General features: G+C 37.8%; 1 protein-coding gene across 2 annotated transcripts in view; it reads left to right on the forward strand.

Moving 5' to 3' along the window:
* LOC129727299 (uncharacterized) overlaps positions 1-1,184 on the forward strand; it is a 51,521-nt gene extending 50,337 nt beyond the window's left edge. For both annotated transcript variants that reach the window (XM_055685000.1, XM_055685001.1), the window contains 2 exons: positions 441-581; positions 634-1,184. In XM_055685000.1, the coding sequence (XP_055540975.1) occupies positions 441-581; positions 634-751 (259 nt within the window). In that variant the 3' untranslated portion in view covers positions 752-1,184. The remainder of the gene's footprint in view (positions 1-440; positions 582-633) is intronic.
* Positions 1,185-20,839: the final 19,655 nt, after the last annotated feature.

The following is a 20,839-nucleotide window of genomic DNA, read 5'->3' on the forward strand; positions in this document are numbered from 1 at the left end:
TATGTACTGCTTTTCTCTTAGCGTATCTCTTTATAACACAGTCTCTAGTTAGTACAAATTGTTAAAGTACGGGCCGTTGTAGTACAGGTTGTTATAGTACGGATAAAGTAACAGAAGGAGATTAAACGTGGATAAAAATATAATTTGCTAACTATAATGATAAAAGATATAAAACTGTTACATACATAAGGCAATAATAATTGTATTTTTTATAATGTTCCCCAAAGGGATTTACAACTCTGTTTCTGAACAAATACACGAGTAAAAAACCGGAAAACTTTCTGTCTGTCCGTTGCTATCGCAACAACCACCTTTACTCAATTCGTTTTTTGTTAAATCGATTTCAAAGATTCCTTTGTTAGTATTAAAAAAGATGTAATTATATTCTCATTTAATTAAATAAACCATATTTAAATCGAATATTCTCATTTAATTCCCAGGTTTCTTCAAAACGATCAACAGCAAGTGTTAACATTGTTTGATATTAACGCCACCGAGTACGACAAGTTGTATGGGCTGTCAAAACTATACTCTCTCACGATGCAAGTCGAAAATGGATGTGTCATTTTAAACAAAACCAGGTTGGTGCTACTATTTGAAAGATTTTTCAATTCTAAAATTTTAAATTTACAGTAATACAATGCAATCAATAAGGATTGATCAGACCAAACTTCCGAAAAGTTTTTGTGACTTCAAAAGGAGATGTTACGGAGAATCCGTGGATGTTGATTTCAATGATTTACCCAACTGATAAGTATGACTAATAAGCGATCGGTTTAATTCTTTGTGTTTTATTTATTTTGAAATTAGATTATCCTACGGGAGCAGCAAAATATATTGCTGATGAATTGGAAAGTATAGATCGCTTGTGCTTTCATACTATGATTCATAACCTGAACGAACCCATCCTAACAGAACATTAAAAGTTTGAATCTATCTTTTGGAGTAGAACTATGTATTACAGGAAGATATCAACGTAAAATCAAAATTGCTAAATTTCTATCATCATAAATTGGTTGGCATTTTGATACTTATTACTTAGCTACTGGGTCAAACTCAAATAGCTTCTGCATTATTTCCTTGAAGATGTTTCTAAAAATGAATTATATACAGAAAGTGATTTTTAAAAATAAACTAATAATAAATGTGTAAATTGATAAACGGCTTGAACATAAGATATTCTATGTATTTTGTTTATTTATTTACCAAGATGACAACTAAAGGCTTCAAAAAAAAAAACACCAATTTAAATGTTTTAAAAAACATGATACAGAAAAAACAATGTTTACACTTTGGATCTAGGTTTAGGAGTTAGTAGTACAGACAATATCTTTCATAACTTCAGTTCTGGGCGACATCGTTCAGGCTTCAAGGAACGAAAATACTGGTTAATCTGCAGCGCCTGTTGATACAGATTCAAACAAACTAATCTTGCTAAGCAACCGTAGTTAAGAATGGTTGACTTAATGTTGCACACACTAAAGATTATCAGACTATACAATATTCTTTTCATATCTAAACTCGAATAGATCAACAACGATTAAAGTGCGGAGCCTACCAGACTCCGCCAGGACTTGTGATAATTCATGAAAAAACATCAAAGTCCTGTACGCACGGTCATTCTACCATGCAGAACGCTTGATCAAACAAGTTCAAATGTATTAAAATAATTCAATGTAATTGTTAATTCTACCCCATCGAAAGAATCGGAAAGAAACAATTCTCTTGTCCGATTTCTCGTCCTGCCCTTGTCTAATCCTAACCCTGTTTATTACGTAGCTATTTACTTGTATTTTTCTGTCTCGCTCAATTTTCTCGCGGGCACACACTCGTTATTTACTTAATACATTATTACATGCATTCGGTGTGTATTTTTTCGGTTTTTGCCATTTGGCCGTCATCGTTTCATTCCCAGCTGAAATAAAGCGTTTCAAATTCGAATGCTGAAGCAAAAATACAGTAGTATTCCCATGAAATAACTAGAAATTGCTAAGTGCATTGAAAACGCTTATTAATCATACACGCGCGGCTACTATTTTAGAACCTGTCTGTGAGAACGGATTGTCTCAGTTTATTCCTAATTCGAGGAAAGAAGCCGTGCATCAAGTGCATAACAAGAATTTTCATTGTGGAATGCAAAAAGCCTTTGGAAGTCAAATGTCTCCTAATTCTTGGAAGGCCTGTACACAAGATAGGATATTTATTTCTTTTAGGAAGTTTTTCTTCAAAAAATTCCCATCTTTCTGTGGTATAGGATGGTTTGTAGCATAAAGTTTAGCACGTTTTCAAAGTTTTATTCTAAGAAAACACCAAAATTAGGAATTTTCAGAATAGCTAAAAAAATTGTTACGAAGAAATTTGAGCCACAACAAGCCTTAGCATTTTTTTCTCTTAGTTTGGACTCCGAGGGATGCGTGAAAATATGTTTGGGCTCAGATTTATATGATTTTTGAGTGTTAAATGAAATTTGAAATGGAAACACGAAAACAAAAATGAAATTTTTCATAAAACTCAAATTAGCACGTCGCACAGTGGTCGAAAATGACTGAAATCAGGGCGAAATTAATAACTACTGAGGGTTGCCTCCTAGATGAGCCGTGTCTTCTCGAATGTTGATCCTGAAACTATTGGTCAACTTTTGGCAATGGATATGTAGTTCAAAATTTTACCGCTAGGACGGCACTGTCGCTAACTTCTCAAGGAAGCAAAATAGAAGGATGATGTCCAAAGGAAGTTTGTAGAGAATTTGAGTGTTTTGAGAAACTCTTTCTTGGATATAAAGTTAGTACGTGATGTATTCTTGAGAAATTTAGCAATTAATTTAAAAAAAACATGATTTACGGCTGCTTATAGCATGTCAAAGGAGAAAGATAGAGAAAAATTTCGAATTTTACGATCCAGATATATCAAACAAAGTTAAGGTATGCGTAACAGCTATTAATATTTAGGTAGTTCGGATTTAAATTTAATGAGTGGCGCTCCAAACTAACATTGCTTGCTAAAAAATGGCCGCTTGCGCGTCGCACGGTCGTTTTTGTTTTTGATATTGTGAACGTTTAGCCGAAAATTGCCCAGACAACTTTTTTGCTCCTGTCTGTATGAACACGAGGGAACATTTTAGTTTTTGAATAAGCGCGGGTAACGGCGGGGATATCATTTTAAACTCTACATAAAGTTGGAGTGCCAAGTATTTTATTATACTTATTTTATGGAGGGCTTGTTGCCATGAAACAACTCTAAAAAAGATATCCTAAGTTGTTAGAATGCTAGAATAAGGTCATTTAAGCAATTCGAAACTATTGTAACATTCATTACTACTTCTGCATTCTGTAATAAATCACTTGGGTAAACAACGTGAAAATAGAGAAGTCGTGAGTGTACAAGAAGCCTACTTTCTCAACTATGTTAAATGTATGACAATAATAATAATCAGCGATAGAAAAAAATCACCTCTAGCGATTTTGAATACATATAAAGGAAGCCTAAGATTCGTTGACATCGTTGTCAGTATGCGAATAACAGAGTATCGGTGTTGGTTCACTCTCTTTGCTTTCCTTTTTACGATATATTGCTTGTCGTTAGTGTACACCACAACATATGGTTCTCAATGTGCACAACTCGGTATATGAAGTTATTCGTCTCTGTTACACAGAGCGATCAGATCTTGTTATGTTCTTACCCATGAATATGATTTTTTGTCAGAAAAAGAAAGAAAATGACAATGTATGCTCTCCTACTCTCGCTCAAGTCAACCGCTGCCGAAGTAGTCCCTTCCCCCACACTTTCCCTCTCACCGCACCCCACCTCTGCTGCTGCTCAGGCGACATGATATTCTTCTGCTGCTATTCTTTGTTCCCCTAACGACCGGCATATGGGGAGACAAACGCAACGAGCGAATCGCTTCTCAGAGCAGATGTAGTCTAGTCATGTGTTTATTTTCTCCCAGAAACCTACGCACCATATCATCATTTCATTATGTGTTGAGAGGATTCAAGTTTAGTCGCGGTCTGTACACTTCATGATGTGTACATGTGGAGATTAAACGATGATTGCATCATATTCGTTTCGTTTCCATCACTGATAATAATCCGAACATTCTGATGAATTTTCACTAGCTTAAACCCTGCAGAATTGATTCCCGAAGAGAGTATGCTTAATGCATTAAGTTGAAAAATTGACTTTTCTCCGACTATATGCAGTTCCGGACCACTGTGCGTCGCATAAATATTTTCCTGAGCTGTAGCCATAATAAAAGATTTTTGTTACACCTAACCAATCACTTTCCGGTTGGGCTCTCAGACTATCTGACAAAACGTTATTTTGATACACCCTAATCCACAGGTATTAGCTTTTATTAAGCCCTTTTTAGTAGTACGACTTGAACTGCCTTGCCACAATCCACAGGTATTAGCTTTTATTAAGCCCTTTTTAGTAGTACGACTTGAACTGCCTTGCAGAACGGTCGCATTTTACCAACAGCTCGAGGCTTGTCTTAGTTTACCGAGAGATATTGGAAATTTTTCGCTTGTTTTTAACTATTAACAAGTGATTAACGTGTAAGTTTGTGTTGACAAAATTTGTGAAAAGTGAAAGTGAAGTGAAATTTGTCCTGAAATGCCAGGACGATTCAAAAAAGCTCGCTTTGATGTGGCTACGAGGAAACGTGAGGCTTCTCCTCCGAGTGATTCAGAAAGCAATAGGTATGAAATTCTTTCTACTATAGGGGATCAAGATTTTGAAGCTTCTCATTCTGAGCAAAATGCCGGTATGAAGATAGCTAAAGTTCCACCTATCGTGGTAATAGTTGCAAATTTTAAAGCTTTTCGTTCAGAACTTTCATCATTTCTTTCTGATGTGAAAGTTAATTTTCAAATTGGCCGCCGAGGCGAAATTCGTATTTTGGCCGGATCTTTTGAAGGCCATAAAAATCTATTACAGTATTTGACTGAAAAGATGTACAAATTTTATACATATGACGCCAAAAACGAGAGACCGTTCAAGGCTGTTTTGAAAGGTCTTTCAAATTACCAAACTATTGATAAAACTAAAGATTGTTTGACGGAATTACTTGGTTTTTCCCCCAACGAAGTAATTTTGATGAAACGTAAATCAAACGCAAGATCTAATAATACTGGAATACACCAGGAAAATTACTTGGTACATTTTGATCGTACCAAAGTAAGTAATTTAAAATTATTAGAAAAATCACGTGTTTTATTCAATGTGCGAGTAAAGTGGGAGAACTTCAAGAGACATGGAGGTATCCATAATATCACGCAATGCCGGAATTGTCAAGCTTATGATCATATAACTCGTAACTGCCATATGACAACAAAATGCATGATTTGTGGTGACTCTTCCCACACAAAGGACATCTGTCCTGTGAAAGAAACCACTAAGAATTTCAAATGTGTAAATTGTGGGGGTAAACACAAATCAAATTTCTTTGATGGTCCTGTTAGGTCGAAAATTATTTCCTCAAGACAACGTAGGTATTTAAAACAACCTGTTGTCAATAATATTAATGTGGGTAATCAAAAGACTTTCAATACTGTTCAGGCAACACCAGCCTTTCCTGTAGCTAGTATGTCTGTAGGTAAAAGTTCAAATTAAGAAAACAACAAATTGAAAACAAATAATCCTGTTCAGGCACCACCAGGCATTTCATATGCTAGTATCCTTTCACGTAAAATTTCGAATTCAAACAGCAAGAAGCCTTTCGTGTTTGGTGCTGAAAAGTCAGCCAGTATTGATTTAGGTAGTCCAACTCCCGAGAAGATTGAATACCTACAACAATCCATGCTGCAGCTAATGTCCGTTTTGTTGAACTGTAACTCGATGTACGAGGCTGTTCAAGAAATAAAAATTGCAAAATCCATCCACAATTGATTTGGTATTAACAATTTAAAGTCATTCATGCAGTGATTTGTTAACTCATGCTGATTTTGATTCTGATCATCTTCCTATATCTTTTTCCATATTCCGTGAAACTGTTAAAAAAATCCACTAGGTCTGTGTTTAATTAACACAAGGCCAATCAGGATCGATATCGTACCCCGATCGAAGAAAGCTTGAATTGTGATATTGTTTACAAAACAGGGCTGACATTGACGGAGCATTGGATGTTTTGTGCAGTTTAATGCTCAATGCCCGAAACTTATCAGTTTCTAAGGCTAGAGTTAAATTCAATACACCAATCATTGACAATGAACTTCAACTTTTTATACGTTTAACGAACATACGGAGACGTCAATATCAAAGAACTCGTGATCCTACTTTGAAAATTATTTTTAAAGATTTATAAACGAAAATCAAACATAGATTCACTTTCTTGCGAAATGAAAATTTCATAAGAGAAGTTGAACAACTAGAACCATATTCAAAACCTTTCGAAGGTTCTTAAGAAACCTTCAAAGCCCATTCCAGTCCTCAAAAATTTAATAGCTAAAATGTCAAATTTCAGTTTTCCGCTTTATCTCACAAAAATGATACAAAGTTATTTAACTGACCGCACTCTTCAGCAGGCATGGGGAAACCACAGCACTCTAAAGCGCATGTGGCCCATCTGATAACAAACACACCACGCAGGGCATTTCGTATCACCCTTCGTCGCGAGCTCAAGACAAAACACTGGAGAGCCATTCGTAAACACGCCAATCGAGGATTTTTAACTTCGGCACATGAGACAAACGAGGGCTTGCAGTTAGGGGAACACACAAGCAATAACCGCCACGAAAGGATTGACAATGGAATAATAATGGATAGTTGGATGTTAGCCATCGCATACAATTACCTGCAATATTTTTTTATATGTACTTTTGAAAAAATGAAGCGTTTGAGAAAACACGTGTAGGCATGCGGGCTCCCGAGGGCTCACGAAGTTAAGAACACTCGGGTTTGTGTTTGCCGAACCTTTCGAAGGGCTGTTTTAACTAGAACACTGCGGGTTTTTCGTTTTGTATACGCACTAAAGGGCAATCTAAATACCCTCCGTGGCATCGCTTGAAACACACACGCGGTAGGTGTGGTGAATTTAGACATGCCTGCTCTTCAGGTTAAATATCTAAATGGTAAATCTAATAGATTGCCTGTTAGAGCTGGTGTGCCTCAAGGGAGTATTTTGGGCCCAATCTTATATAACATTTTACTTCTGATCTTCCTGATTTACCACCAGGTTGTGAGAAATCTCTGTTTTGTGACGATACAAGCATTTCCAAAAACGGAAAAAGCCTTCGTGTTATATGCAGCCGGCTACAAAAAAGTTTAGATATATTTTCTTCATATTTGCAGAAATGGAAGATTTCCCCTAATGCTTCTAAAACACAGTTAATTATTTTTCCTCATAAGCCAAAAGTTTCATTTCTCAAACCTACCAATAACCACGTTATTAATATGAACGGTGTGGTCTTAAATTGGTCTGATCAAGTTAAATACTTAGGGCTAATTTATGATAAGAATCTTACTTTCAAGGAGCACATTGGAAATATCCAGTCAAAGTGCAATAAGTATATCAAATGTTTATATCCTCTTATCAACAGGAATTCAGGAACACAGGAATAAACTGTTGATTTACAAACAAATTGTTAGGCCAGCAATGTTATATGCAGTTCTCATCTGGACAAGTTGTTGTGCAACCAGGAAGAAGACACTTCAAAGAATTCAGAATAAACTTCTGAAAATGATTTTGAAGCGTCCTTTCTGGTTTAGCACGAATGAGCTACATAGGCTCACTAATGTAGAAACATTAGAAAATAAGTCAAGCCAAATTATCAACAAATTCCGACAAAAATCGTTGCAAACCTCAATTGCAACGATTAGCTCACTTTATACTCAGTAAGATAATTTTAAGTTTGTTTTAAGTTTTGTTTTATTTCTTTTTATATATATAAAGCAAAGCCTTGGTGCTACATTCCGATTCGGAACTTGACCTTCTGTTTACTATACACAGACTTCGCAGCCAACTGTTGAGTGTACAGAACAATTGCGGGGCTAGCGCTACGATCCTACTGACACTAACAGTCTCTCCCGAGCCGAGACTCGAACCTACGACAACTGGCTTGTTGGGCCAGCATCGTACCTCGAGACCAGGTGGGTAATGATTTATTTATGTACTTTATATATATATATATATATATATATATATATATATATATATATATATATATATATATATATATATATATATATATATATATATATATATATATATATATATATATATATATATATATATATATATATATATCTTTTTTTTTTTTTTTTTGTTTCAGGTGGAGGGGAAATTTGCATCCAAACCCCTGAGGTGACCAACCTCAGGGAGTGTGGGGTTGGTTTGAATCAGTGACCGGACCCACTAAAACCCCTCCAGTCTCCAGCCCATAATACTCCCCGGGACCACCGCTAGGTATTGCTTCGGGGAGCGGCTTTTGTGCTCTGTGCACCCTCTTGGTTCTATAGATCTCTTTGCTAACTTAGCTAACTAACCTGGAGACTGGCCGTTAGCTAACACTGGTGTGTCGGTGGTCAACCTGTCGCCTGTTTTGCAATTCTAAAACTATTTGAGAGGCGGCTGTACAAACCGCCCTCCAAATGTTTGGGTCTTTACACATCCTCCGAACTAGGTTGTCCGGAGTGGTGTCTGGCCCGCTCACTACCATCATGTCGCTCCGCGCATGCACAAAACGAGGGCACACGAAGAAGACATGCTCAGCAGTTTCTTCCGCATCCGCGCACTCGGGACACATGGGGGACCCCGCATGCCCGAATCTGTGTAGATACTGCCTGAAGCAACCATGACCTGACAGAATCTGTGTCAAGTGGAAGTTAACTTCTCCATGGCGCCTCCCGACCCATCCGGATACGTCCGGAATAAGTCGATGCGTCCATCTACCCTTTGCGGAATTGGACCATTCCTGCTGCCATCTGATCATCGAGAATGACCTTCTGGTGCCTCGTATACCCCTTGTGTCACGTTGATCGAAGCATTCTACGTCCTCCTTAATGGCTATGCTGATAGGCATCATGCCGGACAGGGCGCAGATTGCGTCGTATGACACTGTACGGTACGCGCTCACAACCCTCAGGCACATGAGCCTGTAGGTACTTTCCAGTTTTCGACGATGACTGTTGGTACCTAACGCTTTGGACCACGCTGGCCCACCATACCTAAGTATGGACGAAACCACGCTGGCAAGAAGTTTACGCTTGCTGCCATATACCGCTGAGCTATTGGACATCATTCGAGATAGTCCTGCAGCGGCCGTTGAAGCCCTCTTACAGGCATAGTCGACGTGACTCTTAAATGTGAGCTTATCGTCAACCATAACCCCCAAGAGCTTCAAGGAACGCCTTGAGGTAATGGTGCAGTCACCGACTCTGACCACCGCCTGTTGCTCTAATTTGCGGTTGTTCACAACCGTAATCTCCGTTTTATGGTGCGCTAACTCCAGTTTCCTAGAGTGCATCCAGTCTTCGACCTTGCGTATGCAGTGCGCGGCCGTCAACTCGACCTCTTCGATCGACTCGCCGTAGACCTCTAGCGTGATGTCGTCTGCGAAACCGACGATCACAACCCCTACAGGGAACTTTAGTTTCAACACCCCGTCATACATGACATTCCACAACACCGGGCCCAGGATGGAACCTTGCGGTACCCCTGCGGTGATTGGGACGCACTTCTGACCCTCCTCCGTGTTGTAAACTAGTACCCGATTCTGGAAATAATTTTCCAAAATCTTGTACAACGACACCGGTACGTGGATGCTCCTAAGCGCGAGCGCTATGGAGTCCCAACTGGCGCTATTGAATGCATTCTTCACGTCAAGCGTGACGATTGCGCAATAGCGAATGCCCCAACTCTTACGCTGGAGTGCTACCTCTGCCGTCTTGGTGACAGAGAGAATAGCATCCAGCGTGGATCTACCTTTCCGGAAGCCGAACTGGTTACTTGCCAGACCGTTTACACCCTCTGTGTACTTCACCAGTCTGTTGAGGATAGTCCTCTCAAGCACCTTGCCCGTAGTGTCCATATATATATATATATATATATATATATATATATATATATATATATATATATATATATATATATATATATATATATATATATATATATATATATATATATATATATATATATATATATATATATATATATATATATATATATATATATATATATATATATATCGCCGAAAAGTCAAGGTGCTCAGCCCTAAATTAAAAGATAATGTTATTTATAGCATTTTTGTAGAACATTTCGACTTTCTAAAAAATCGTTTTCAGGTTGCCCAAACGTGATTTATGAAAAAATGACTTTTTCAAGCTACAATACCACTCTTTTGCACTTTTTTCAAATCTGTTGCATTCCTAAATTTTTCCATATATTTTTTTGTTTTTGTGCGGTTGTTTTTGAATATTTTGCATGGTTTGGTTCAGCATCGCATTCAATTATTTGACTCACAGAGCCCATTGAACATTTCAAATAAGTGAATTTTTCTCATAATTTTAAGATAAAACCCTTCAAAACACATATAAAAAATTTTTTTGATCGAGAACTGAAATTTTTATTGCAAAGCGGGATTCAAGACGAAAATTTACGTGAGAAAAGATTCTTGATATCTTTTCGGGGGGCTGAGATATTGGCGTTTCCGCATGTGATGGAAAATTATGCATTTTATCAAAAATGCCAGTAAAGCTCAATATCTCCATTGCACAGTGTTTTATTTTGCCGTTTGTGTGTATAGTTTCCTAAATAGTGATTCAAATGTTGATTATAGCCATAAGATATGTTCGGAGAAGTTTCAGGATATCCAAAAATGCATCTTTTAATGTAGAGAGATGGGTGATCAATCCACCTATGAGTGAGATAGAAAATTTACTTGTTAATAAGAATAAGATAGATGCAAGATGTCTTCGACAAAGTTTTAGGTTATCTCAAAACAAGAAACTTTGCCGAAGACACCATGTTTCTACCTCTTACATATTACGAGTAACATTGAGTTTTCTATTAGAAGGTACTAAAAATCACATTTTCCGTTCTAACTTTTTTCGCAGATTTTTCCGAATTTTCGAACCTTCTTCTAAGTTATCAGCCATAAAATGCATTTGTTTTCTGATCATTGTTATATTTTATCTCCTAAAATCAAACAGTCATTTAACATATTTGTTAAAATGCATAGTTTTCCATCACATAGAAAAATGGCAATATCTCAGCTCCCCGATAAGATATCAAGTATCTTTTTTCATGTGAATTTTCGTAGTAAGTCCCGCTTGCAATGAAAGTTTCAATTCTTGATCAAAAATTTTTTTATTTGTGTTTTGAAGGGTTTTATCTTAAAATTATGAGAAAAAAATTTTTTTTGTGATGTTTAATGGGCTCTGTGAGTCAAATAATTGAATGCGATGCTGAACCAAACCATGCAAAATATTCAAAAACAACCGCACAAAAATAAAAAATATATGGAAAAATTAAGGAATCGAACAGATTTGGAAAAAGGGCAAAAGAGTGGTATTGTAGCTTGAAAAAGTAATTTTTTCATAAATCACGTTTGGGCAACCTGAAAACAATTTTTTTGAAAGTCGAAATGTTCTACAAAAATAATATATATATATATATATATATATATATATATATATATATATATATATATATATATATATATATATATATATATATATATATATATATATATATATATATATATATATATATATACAAAGTACATAAATAAATCATTACAAACATTCCCCCCCCCATTGAAAAAAAATAGATGAAATTAGGCAGCTTACTAAAGAAGGATGACAGTTTTACATGACAAACGACATAGACTGACGAGAATTGGTAATTTACCCTATTAAAATCAAAATACTTTTACAAATTTATTTTGTCAATGAATAAACGTGGATGAACTCATATATATATTTCGACAGTACAGTATCGGAGAGAATGCAGTTAGCTCTAAACTATACTTTAGAATGGTGCAGACAAGAGGGGCTGACCATTAACCCCTCTAAAACAACCATTATTCCCTTCACCCGGGAAAGAAGGTACAACTTGGAGAGCCTGAAGCTGGGCGAGACTACACTGCAGCTTTCCACTGAGACTAAACATCTTGGAGTAGTTTTAGATCAGAAACTCAGCTGGAATGCACATATTGAATATGTCATCGGTAAAGCTACGAGTGCCCTCTGGGCATGTAGCAAAGCTATTGGCAGAACATGGGGTCTAAGGCCAAGTATGATCTATTGGTTGTACCAGGCAATAATAAGACCAAGAATAACGTATGCCTCGCTAGTGTGGTGGCCTATAACAAAAGAAAGGTTAACGCAGAACAAGCTTGGCAAGTTGCAAAGGCTAATTTGTAATGCAATTACAGGAGTAATGAAAAGTGCTCCGTCGAAAGCCTTAGATGCAATTCTGCATCTATTACCACTCCACCAGGGATGACACCCCGTTAAGCATACAGACGCGAGGCATACGGACGCGAGGCATAGTACCCTAGGCATAATGGACGGCAGGCATACGGACACGAGGCATATGGACGCGAGGCCGAATGGATGCGAGGCCGAATGGACGCGAGGCCGAATGGACGCGAGGCCGAATGGACGCGAGGCCGAATGAACGCGAGGCCGAATGGACGCGAGGCCGAATGGACGCGAGGCCGAATGGACACGAGGCCGAATGGACACGAGGCCGAATGGACACGAGGCCGAATGGACACGAGGCCGAATGGACGCGAGGCCGAATGGATGCGAGGCCGAATGGATACATGGCCGAATGGATACAAGGCCGAATGGACACAAGGCTAAGGGGAAGACATGCGAAATATTTTATTATCGTCATCATCATCACAGACCTCTTTCAATAACATGTATTTCGTTTTAAAGTGACATTTGGAAAGCAATACACTCGCGGCCTTCGGCCGACTCGCTGTTCGAGCGAATGCTGTCCTTACTCGCTACCGCTCGTTCGGACTTAACTAAGGGAAGAAAACTCTGTTTGAGTAGACCTAGCAAACCAGTAGATCAGTCGTTTGGGTGCGAGAGGCCGCCGCTTCCGACGGCGGGTCGGCGGCCGGCTCGGACTGCGGAAACCACGGCGGCTTAGTGCCGCCTTGTTTCCTTGCCCTCGATTATGCGTCTTCGCCGCATGATTTCAAGAAAAGTATTATACCCAACTTAAACTCTTTAGGAATATATTTACACCTGAACTACATAATTGGATCTCATGCGATCGTACAACATCGCATTCGGCCTCGCGTTCATTCGGCCTTTCGTCCATTCGGCCTCGCGTCCATTCGGCCTCGCGTCCATTCGGCCTCGCGTCCATTCGGCCTCGCGTCCATTCGGCCTTGTGTCCATTCGGCCTCGCGTCCGTTATGCCTTGTGGCAATATGCCTCGTATCCATTATGCCTCACATCCATTATGCCTCGCGTCTGTATGCCTAGCATACTATGCCTAACATCCATATGCCTAGCGTCCATATGCCTCGTGTCCCGTCCCCCCACCAGGTAGTACAACTAGAGGCGGAAAAAAGTGCATTGAGACTAACACGCCTTAAAAAAGTACCTGATGGAGATCAGACAGGCCAGCTGGCAATCCTCAAACATTTTCAGCTGAGCAAACATATACCAGGTATCGAAGATTGGATGAATACAGAAGCAAACTTCGAAATACTTTTCAAAATCATAGAGACCGAACGGGAAGTTTGGGAACAAGGTGGCCCGAACATCCGACAAGGCTCTGTCGTCTTTTACACAGATGGCTCAAAAATGAATGATTCAACCGGAGCAGGTATAAATGGTCCTGGGATAAGTATCTCGATACCAATGGGCCGTTGGCCTACAGTGTTCCAGGCCGAAATATTTGCAATTTATGAATGTGCACAAGTCTGTTTGGCTAGGAAATACAGGCATGCTAACATACGCATTTTTTCTGATAGCCAAGCAGCACTTAAAGCACTAAAAGCCTTCACATGTACCTCTAAGCTAGTATGGGAGTGCATCCTTTCACTGAAACAACTGGCAGAAAGGAACCAAGTATGTTTATACTGGGTTCCTGGTCACTGCGGAGTGGAAGGCAATGAAAAAGCCGATACGTTAGCTAGACAGGGGTCATGTACCGATTTCATTGGCCCAGAACCGTTCTGTGGGGTGTCATCAAGCGCCTTGAAAACAGAATTGAAAACCTGGGAACATAGGACAATACAAGAGAACTGGAGATGCTCAGTAGGGCTACGCCAGTCTAAACGCTTTATAAAACCAAGCGTCAAGAAAAGCCAGCAATTGCTTAGTTCAAATAAAAAGGGACTAAGGACAATTACCGGACTGTTTACAGGACACTGTCCAAGTAAGCATCACCTGAAACAAATTGGTCAGTCAGATGACGAAATTTGTCGTCTCTGCGGGTTCGAATGTGAAACCGCAGAACATTTGCTCTGCCACTGCAGTGCACTAATACAGCGCAGAATAAGAGCCTTTGGAAAAGGAACTTTGGAGCCTTTTGAGGTCTGGTCTGCGAATCCTAATGAGGTAATACATTTCATACGAAATACAGTGCCTAATTGGGAGAAAGGGTGCGATAGGAAAACGACGATCACTTCCATCAATAGTGATATGTCTGCCACGAGTACCTAGACTAAAGAAGAGGTATACCACAAAAGATCAAAATAATGGTCGCAGTGGTCCAAATCTTACAAAAAAAAAACTCATATGTTTATGCGTTTCAAAACCGGGGAAAACATCGATTTGTTACCGGGAAATAGACATGTTTCTTTCCCGGTATTCATATACAAGCGCTACATGTATTCACTACTGTATGGAAGAAATTTGTCCTCTGTCGCATTTAGAAGTTCGCTCAGTCGAAAAGTGAAACTTTGACCGCTTCGAGGCATCTCTTTCCGGAGTCCGACTGAGCTGAAATCTTGTATGAAAACATTTTTTGAGTAGATGAAACTTCTGAGCTTTATTGCTAAACGAATTTTGAAGGTCTCATTTTTCCATTTGTTCCATTGGCCGCAGCTCAAGAATGTTTAAGTCCAAGAAAGTAGATTTTTTTGAATTTTTGTTATTGGATAACACCAGATCTCCCATGCATTTAAAAAAAATAATTATGAACTACCTGTGCATTTTTTTGGTCTGGTCAAGAAATAATGCTTACGTGTTCCCGAAGTCCGATAAGGCTTTTTTTCGGTGACGAAACTTTTGAACCCTACTTATGAACGATATTTGAAAAGTCGATTTCCATAGCAACCCTCTTGTTCATGTATGAGACATATTGCGACTATCTCCGAGAATTAACCATTTTTAGTTTTGAAACAACACCCATTAAGCGGCACTAAAAATTAGTTCCAAAATTATTTCAAATAAAGTGTCAAAACCAAAAATAAATTTTTGTATTTGTATTTGTGAGGTATAGAAGGGGTCCAAGGGCCGGGTCACTGGTGTTATGAGGCACCATTCATGTTATACCAGTGATAAGAAGATTGGCATGACAGCCTCAATAACCAGCTGGTCAATTAAATTCTGTGTAATTAACTAGAATAACCCTGGGCAAGTTGCAAAAATACTGTCTTGTTAGGGTAGCATCTTGGCAAGACCCCTGAGTTATAACTAGTCATTTAACTGCCGAAGGATAAGGAAAGGCAAGGATCTCTGAAGGTTAATAGGTGTGTGTAAGTGTGAGTGCGTGCAAATGTATGTGCATCTGTTTGTTTGTTGAGTTTACTATGCTGAAAAATAATGATGATAGTAATAAAAATAATGATAATACCAATAATAAACGTAACAATTAAAATAATAACAATAATAAAAATAAAAACAGAACATAATAATAACAACATATGCTAATCAATAAACAAAAACAAACATGATAAAATAATGCTTAGCTTTGAAAACGAAGAACTGTGGTTCCTTGATCAAATTTTGCTGTGTTGTTGAATTCAACACATATCTAGACATCTAAACTCGAAGTTTCATTATGAAATTCGGAATAAAATCGTGAGTCATAAAAAAAGGGAAAGAGAAAAAGAATGTATATATGAACGATGTAGTCTATAAAGAAACCACGTAAACGTTTACTAAATAATACTACATACAACAATACAACTTTGCACATGGAACTAACAGTAAAAAGTGAAGAATTTAAGTTCACGTTGAACTACAGTCCATCCATGAATGCATAAGAGTCACACTGCCAGAAAAAAGAAAAAGGATTTATTCATTTTATCTAATAAGTAACGAAGTATCATGTGGGACTGTAATGCATTTATGGATATAGACAAAAAAAGAGCCTTGCACTAAGTAGTCTGGTCCACGTGTGAGAAAAATTCTTCAGTGTTAATTGATATTGTTAAGAAACTTTCTCACATAGGAGATTGCCGAGATCAGAGTAGGAAAGACTACAACATAGGTATCTGACTCTCATCATCTCCCTTAGCTCCCATCCGCCATCTGGGGCACGCGCCCTTGGGCTGTCAAAACTCTTATACAATAGTTTTGTGGCTCCATCTTAGGATTCCGTAAAGCTATAAGAACCCGAGATATGAGCTTAACCACCAAGCCCAGGGAGTACCAAAACCAAAAATAAATTTAAAACAATAAACGTCGTAAATTGAACATCCCGCGTAGAAAATGGAACATTTACACCACATCAATACAACCAACATTAAAAGAACCATAAACTAACATTAGCATACATATAAATATCCTAGATCAGCGGTTCTCAACCTGGGGTACGCGTTCCCCAGGGGGTACTCGAACGCCTTCAGGGGGTACGCAAAAGAAAAATCAGTAATGGCGGACAAAGCAATTTTTCTCTAAAATACTTCATTTGTTTTTCAATCTTGCTCTTAAAACATGACTGTAGCTATCAAACAAACCATAGTTCAATTCGGAACCTAAATAAGACTACCACAACATGATCTACCACTACTCTCTTCCACTCTGCGAAAACATTCCAAGCCAGGGGGGGTACAATAGATATGAAAAATATCGCCAAGGGGTACGCGAACAAAAAAAGGTTGAGAACCGCTGTCCTAGATTATTGCACGCGTTTGTTAAATCCGATAATCATTGCCCCAAGTAACACACAAAGAAAGGCACAATGTGTGGTGCCGCACTTTTTGGCAAATTCACAAGGTGTACTCAGCAGGGATGTTACGGATGTGATTTTTCAGACATCTGCAGTTGCGGATGCGGATATGTGATTACGGATGCAGATGTTGATGCGGATGTCAATTTTCATGCGGATGTTCCGCATTCGCGGATGCGGATGCGGATATCCGTAGCATCCCTAGTGTTATATTTTGCTTTTTTCACATAGCTATGCCCCTCCCCAGTGCAAAAGTTATTTTGGTGAGCAGTAAATACACCAAGGAAAATTTTTCTGCTATATTTTATGAAGCGATATTTTTTTTTCAATATCCGCATGGTATGATGCGGATGCGGATATGTGATTACGGATGCAGATGTTGATGCGGATGTCAATTTCCATGCGGATGTTCCGCATTTGCGGATGCGGATGCGGATATCCGTTACATTCCTAGTACTCAGTGGTATTTTTTCGGCGAGAAAGAAAAGCAAAAGAGTGAATGGGGAGGAGAGAACACAAAAGAAATATCGGGAGTGGCACACATGGTTTGATGGCAAATGTGTTGTGTACAAATTTGTGTGGCTCTGTCTGCACTGAGGTCAGGTGTGGAATTACCTGATAACAATATTGGTTTTTGCATTTAATTACCTTCATCATTCTTAGATGTTTATACTCGTAGATTTATAGGTGTAATACTTGTATATCTAATACTTAGATGTAACTCATCGTTGTTGTATAGGATTGAGAAAACCAATGAAACATATGAGAGAAAGAAAAAGAAAACATTAATGAAGGTTTTAGTGTAAGCGTGACGCATGCTTATGAGAGAGTTCCATTAATCTCAAAGTTTTTCTATTTATTCTTATAGGTCAATCGTGTTATTTAATTATAACAAAATAAAAATAGATGAAAGAAAAAAATAAAATAATAAAAAAACTTAACAAAAAAAATATTAAAAATCATTACGAACAAAAAATTAAAAAAAGGGTTGTCTTATTTACGCGTGGATTTTTGATTTATGTGACTCACAATGTTTCTAAATCCACGTAGACTTCTACGTTGGCCATAGGAATGGTTCATCAATTGTAAGAAAATTTAGGATATAAAACTAAGTTAAGACATCTCAAGATTATCAATTTACAGGGTGGCGACTCAATTTCCAAAAATATATTCCCTGATTTTCCCTGATGTTCCTAATTTTTCTCCCTGACTATTCAAATTTATTTTAAACTGATTTAAGTTACGACTTTTTCACCTAAATGTACTAAAAAGGATCAGACTTGAACTGATTCCTGCTAAAATTCCCACCAGTAATTGAAACAGTTTAGCTTCGCTTTTGCTAACTTGAATTTTGAATAAAAATATTTTGAAGTAGAATACTTCTCTCAGGAAGCTCGGCTACATAGGGATGTGAAATGAAAATCTAAAACCGAAAAAAGTGAAAAATATGTCCAATTTCAAATGCTAATAAATCGGTTAGTATTCGATGAATTTCCTCCGTTCTTGCAGCAATAGATTGGAAAATCTTCTAAGGTTCTTCCCAAAAGAAGATAATTGTAATGTTATTATTCACACTATTGTACTATTGAAAATAGTCAAGCTTTGTCAAAACGAAAAATTCGACCTCTGATTGGTCGTTATATGATTACTTCCCAAGCACGGTCGACAGAATCATATACCTTGCAATTGAAAACATGCTATTTAGCTTATATAAGAGCCTGTTTCAGCCGAAGCCGCTCATAATAGTTCTAGACAGCGACAACAGCAGTCGTCCTCCCTTAGCAGCAGCACTAGCATTGCAGTGGATACCAGCGATAGCGGATAGCGGCCAAAGCTGTGGCGTAGCAATGGATAGTGCACTATTTGCAGTGGATCCCAGCAGCTGGGCCAGCTGATGCAGGGACAGCGGATACCAATGGGAGCGTATAGCGGTCACAACTGTGGTATGGCTATGGACAGCGCACTAGTTGCAGTGGATCTCAGCATCGATAGCGGCTGATGCAGTGAGGCACTTTAGTGAAATGCAGTCTCTGTGCGATAGTGGGCACTAGTAAATGCATTCAATGAAAAGTTGACTCATTTTGATAACACGTGAGCCGTCTAGTTTTGAGTGTTATATCAGCATTTCACTGTTTATTTTATCACAACGAATACTTTGTTCGCACTTTCAGTGATATCTTATCCGATACTAAATTGAACAACATATTGTCCTTTTCAGGATGAAATAAAAACGTTAATGTTTTCTCTTGAGTTAATTTACATTTTTAAATTTGTAAAAGTTATAAATTTTACTTTATTTCTGTGTCTCAGAACGTACTGAATTATCTTTTCCTTCAGTCATGAGCACGACATCCGAAAAAATTTCATCTCAAAATTTAAAAATTGTCAAGCCCCAACCATGACAAGCAACTTACTATATTATTGAAAATGGTCAATCCTTGTTGAAGCGTAAAATTCGATTGATCTGATTAGTCAACGTTTATTTACTAGAAAAAATGACTGTCACGCAAGCATCTTTCTTGTAAAAGTATTCTACTTCAACCTTGCGGTCGTGGCTTTGCACACAACCCTTCTGTTATTTTGTTGAGAAACACGTCCAGTTAAATAAAATTGAAAAAAAAATACACTGGCCGACAAAAGTGAAAAAAAGTTGTCCTTAAGCTCAAATAAGTACCTTATAAATATTATAGCTTTATTACCTCTTTATTTTGGTGCCCGTGGTAAATGCAGAAGTGCTTTAAAAGTGCTCACCGTGTTCGTCGTTTTTCCGTTTATTTACGGGAAAATTTAATTGAAGTTTATGAAGACTTGAGGCATTTCCGAAACGTCTAGGGTCACCAAAATTCACAGGAAGAGTGTTATCAATTAACTATTTCTAGGCACACCTGCTTTGACAAGAAAATCAATCAGATTTCGAACTCTGGTTGGATCAGTTGAATAATTGTTTTAAAATCTTGACTGTAAAAAGTAGAAAATTAAAAACTAACAATTTCGCATTCAAATCTTTATGCAAAACACTGTCGAATGCTTTTTCTATGTAAAGAAGAGCAGCTCCACTTGAATAACCTTCAGATTCATTAGCTCGTATCATCATAAATTGATTGGTCGACAACTTGAAACCTCAGCTGGTTTCTTATCCGGCTTTAAAATTTGAGTATTTTTGGCTTTTTTCCATAATTTGACAAAATGATCATTTTAAAACAGTTTTTGAGAATTTCTCAAGAACTTCATTTAAAATGTTTAAAATCCCATCGTGACGAGGTGCTTTTATACTTTTTAAAATTTTAATGATAGATTTAATCTGATTCAAGTTAGTTTCAATTAATTCTGCTGGTAAAAATTCCCGGGTAGAAATTCGATAAAATTAACGTGTGACTTCGTCTTTAATTGGGCTCACTATATTTCGAGTTACGAACACACTCAAACTATTGAGCAAGTCTTTGAGTCTTCTGTTAATTGGTTGCAAGAAAGCAATCAGCATTCTTGATTACTGGAAAATGACAATAGCGATAGTGGAGCTTGCTCACGTGATGTTAGACGGTGCGTCAATAGTTCGGAAGCAATTGCAAGAAACCGAAGAAAAAAATCTCGTCTAACCACTGGTTTTTATGAAAAGCGTAGTAATTGCCATAAAATGCGCGCACTACTTAATGACTTGTTAATAATTCCAATTCAGAACTAACTCCGTAAAAAAATCCCAAGCCTCTAAAATTTTCCCTGATGACTTTTTAAATTCCCTGATTTCCC

Source organism: Wyeomyia smithii, chromosome 3, assembly GCF_029784165.1.
Source record: "Wyeomyia smithii strain HCP4-BCI-WySm-NY-G18 chromosome 3, ASM2978416v1, whole genome shotgun sequence".
Taxonomy (NCBI): domain Eukaryota; kingdom Metazoa; phylum Arthropoda; class Insecta; order Diptera; family Culicidae; genus Wyeomyia; species Wyeomyia smithii.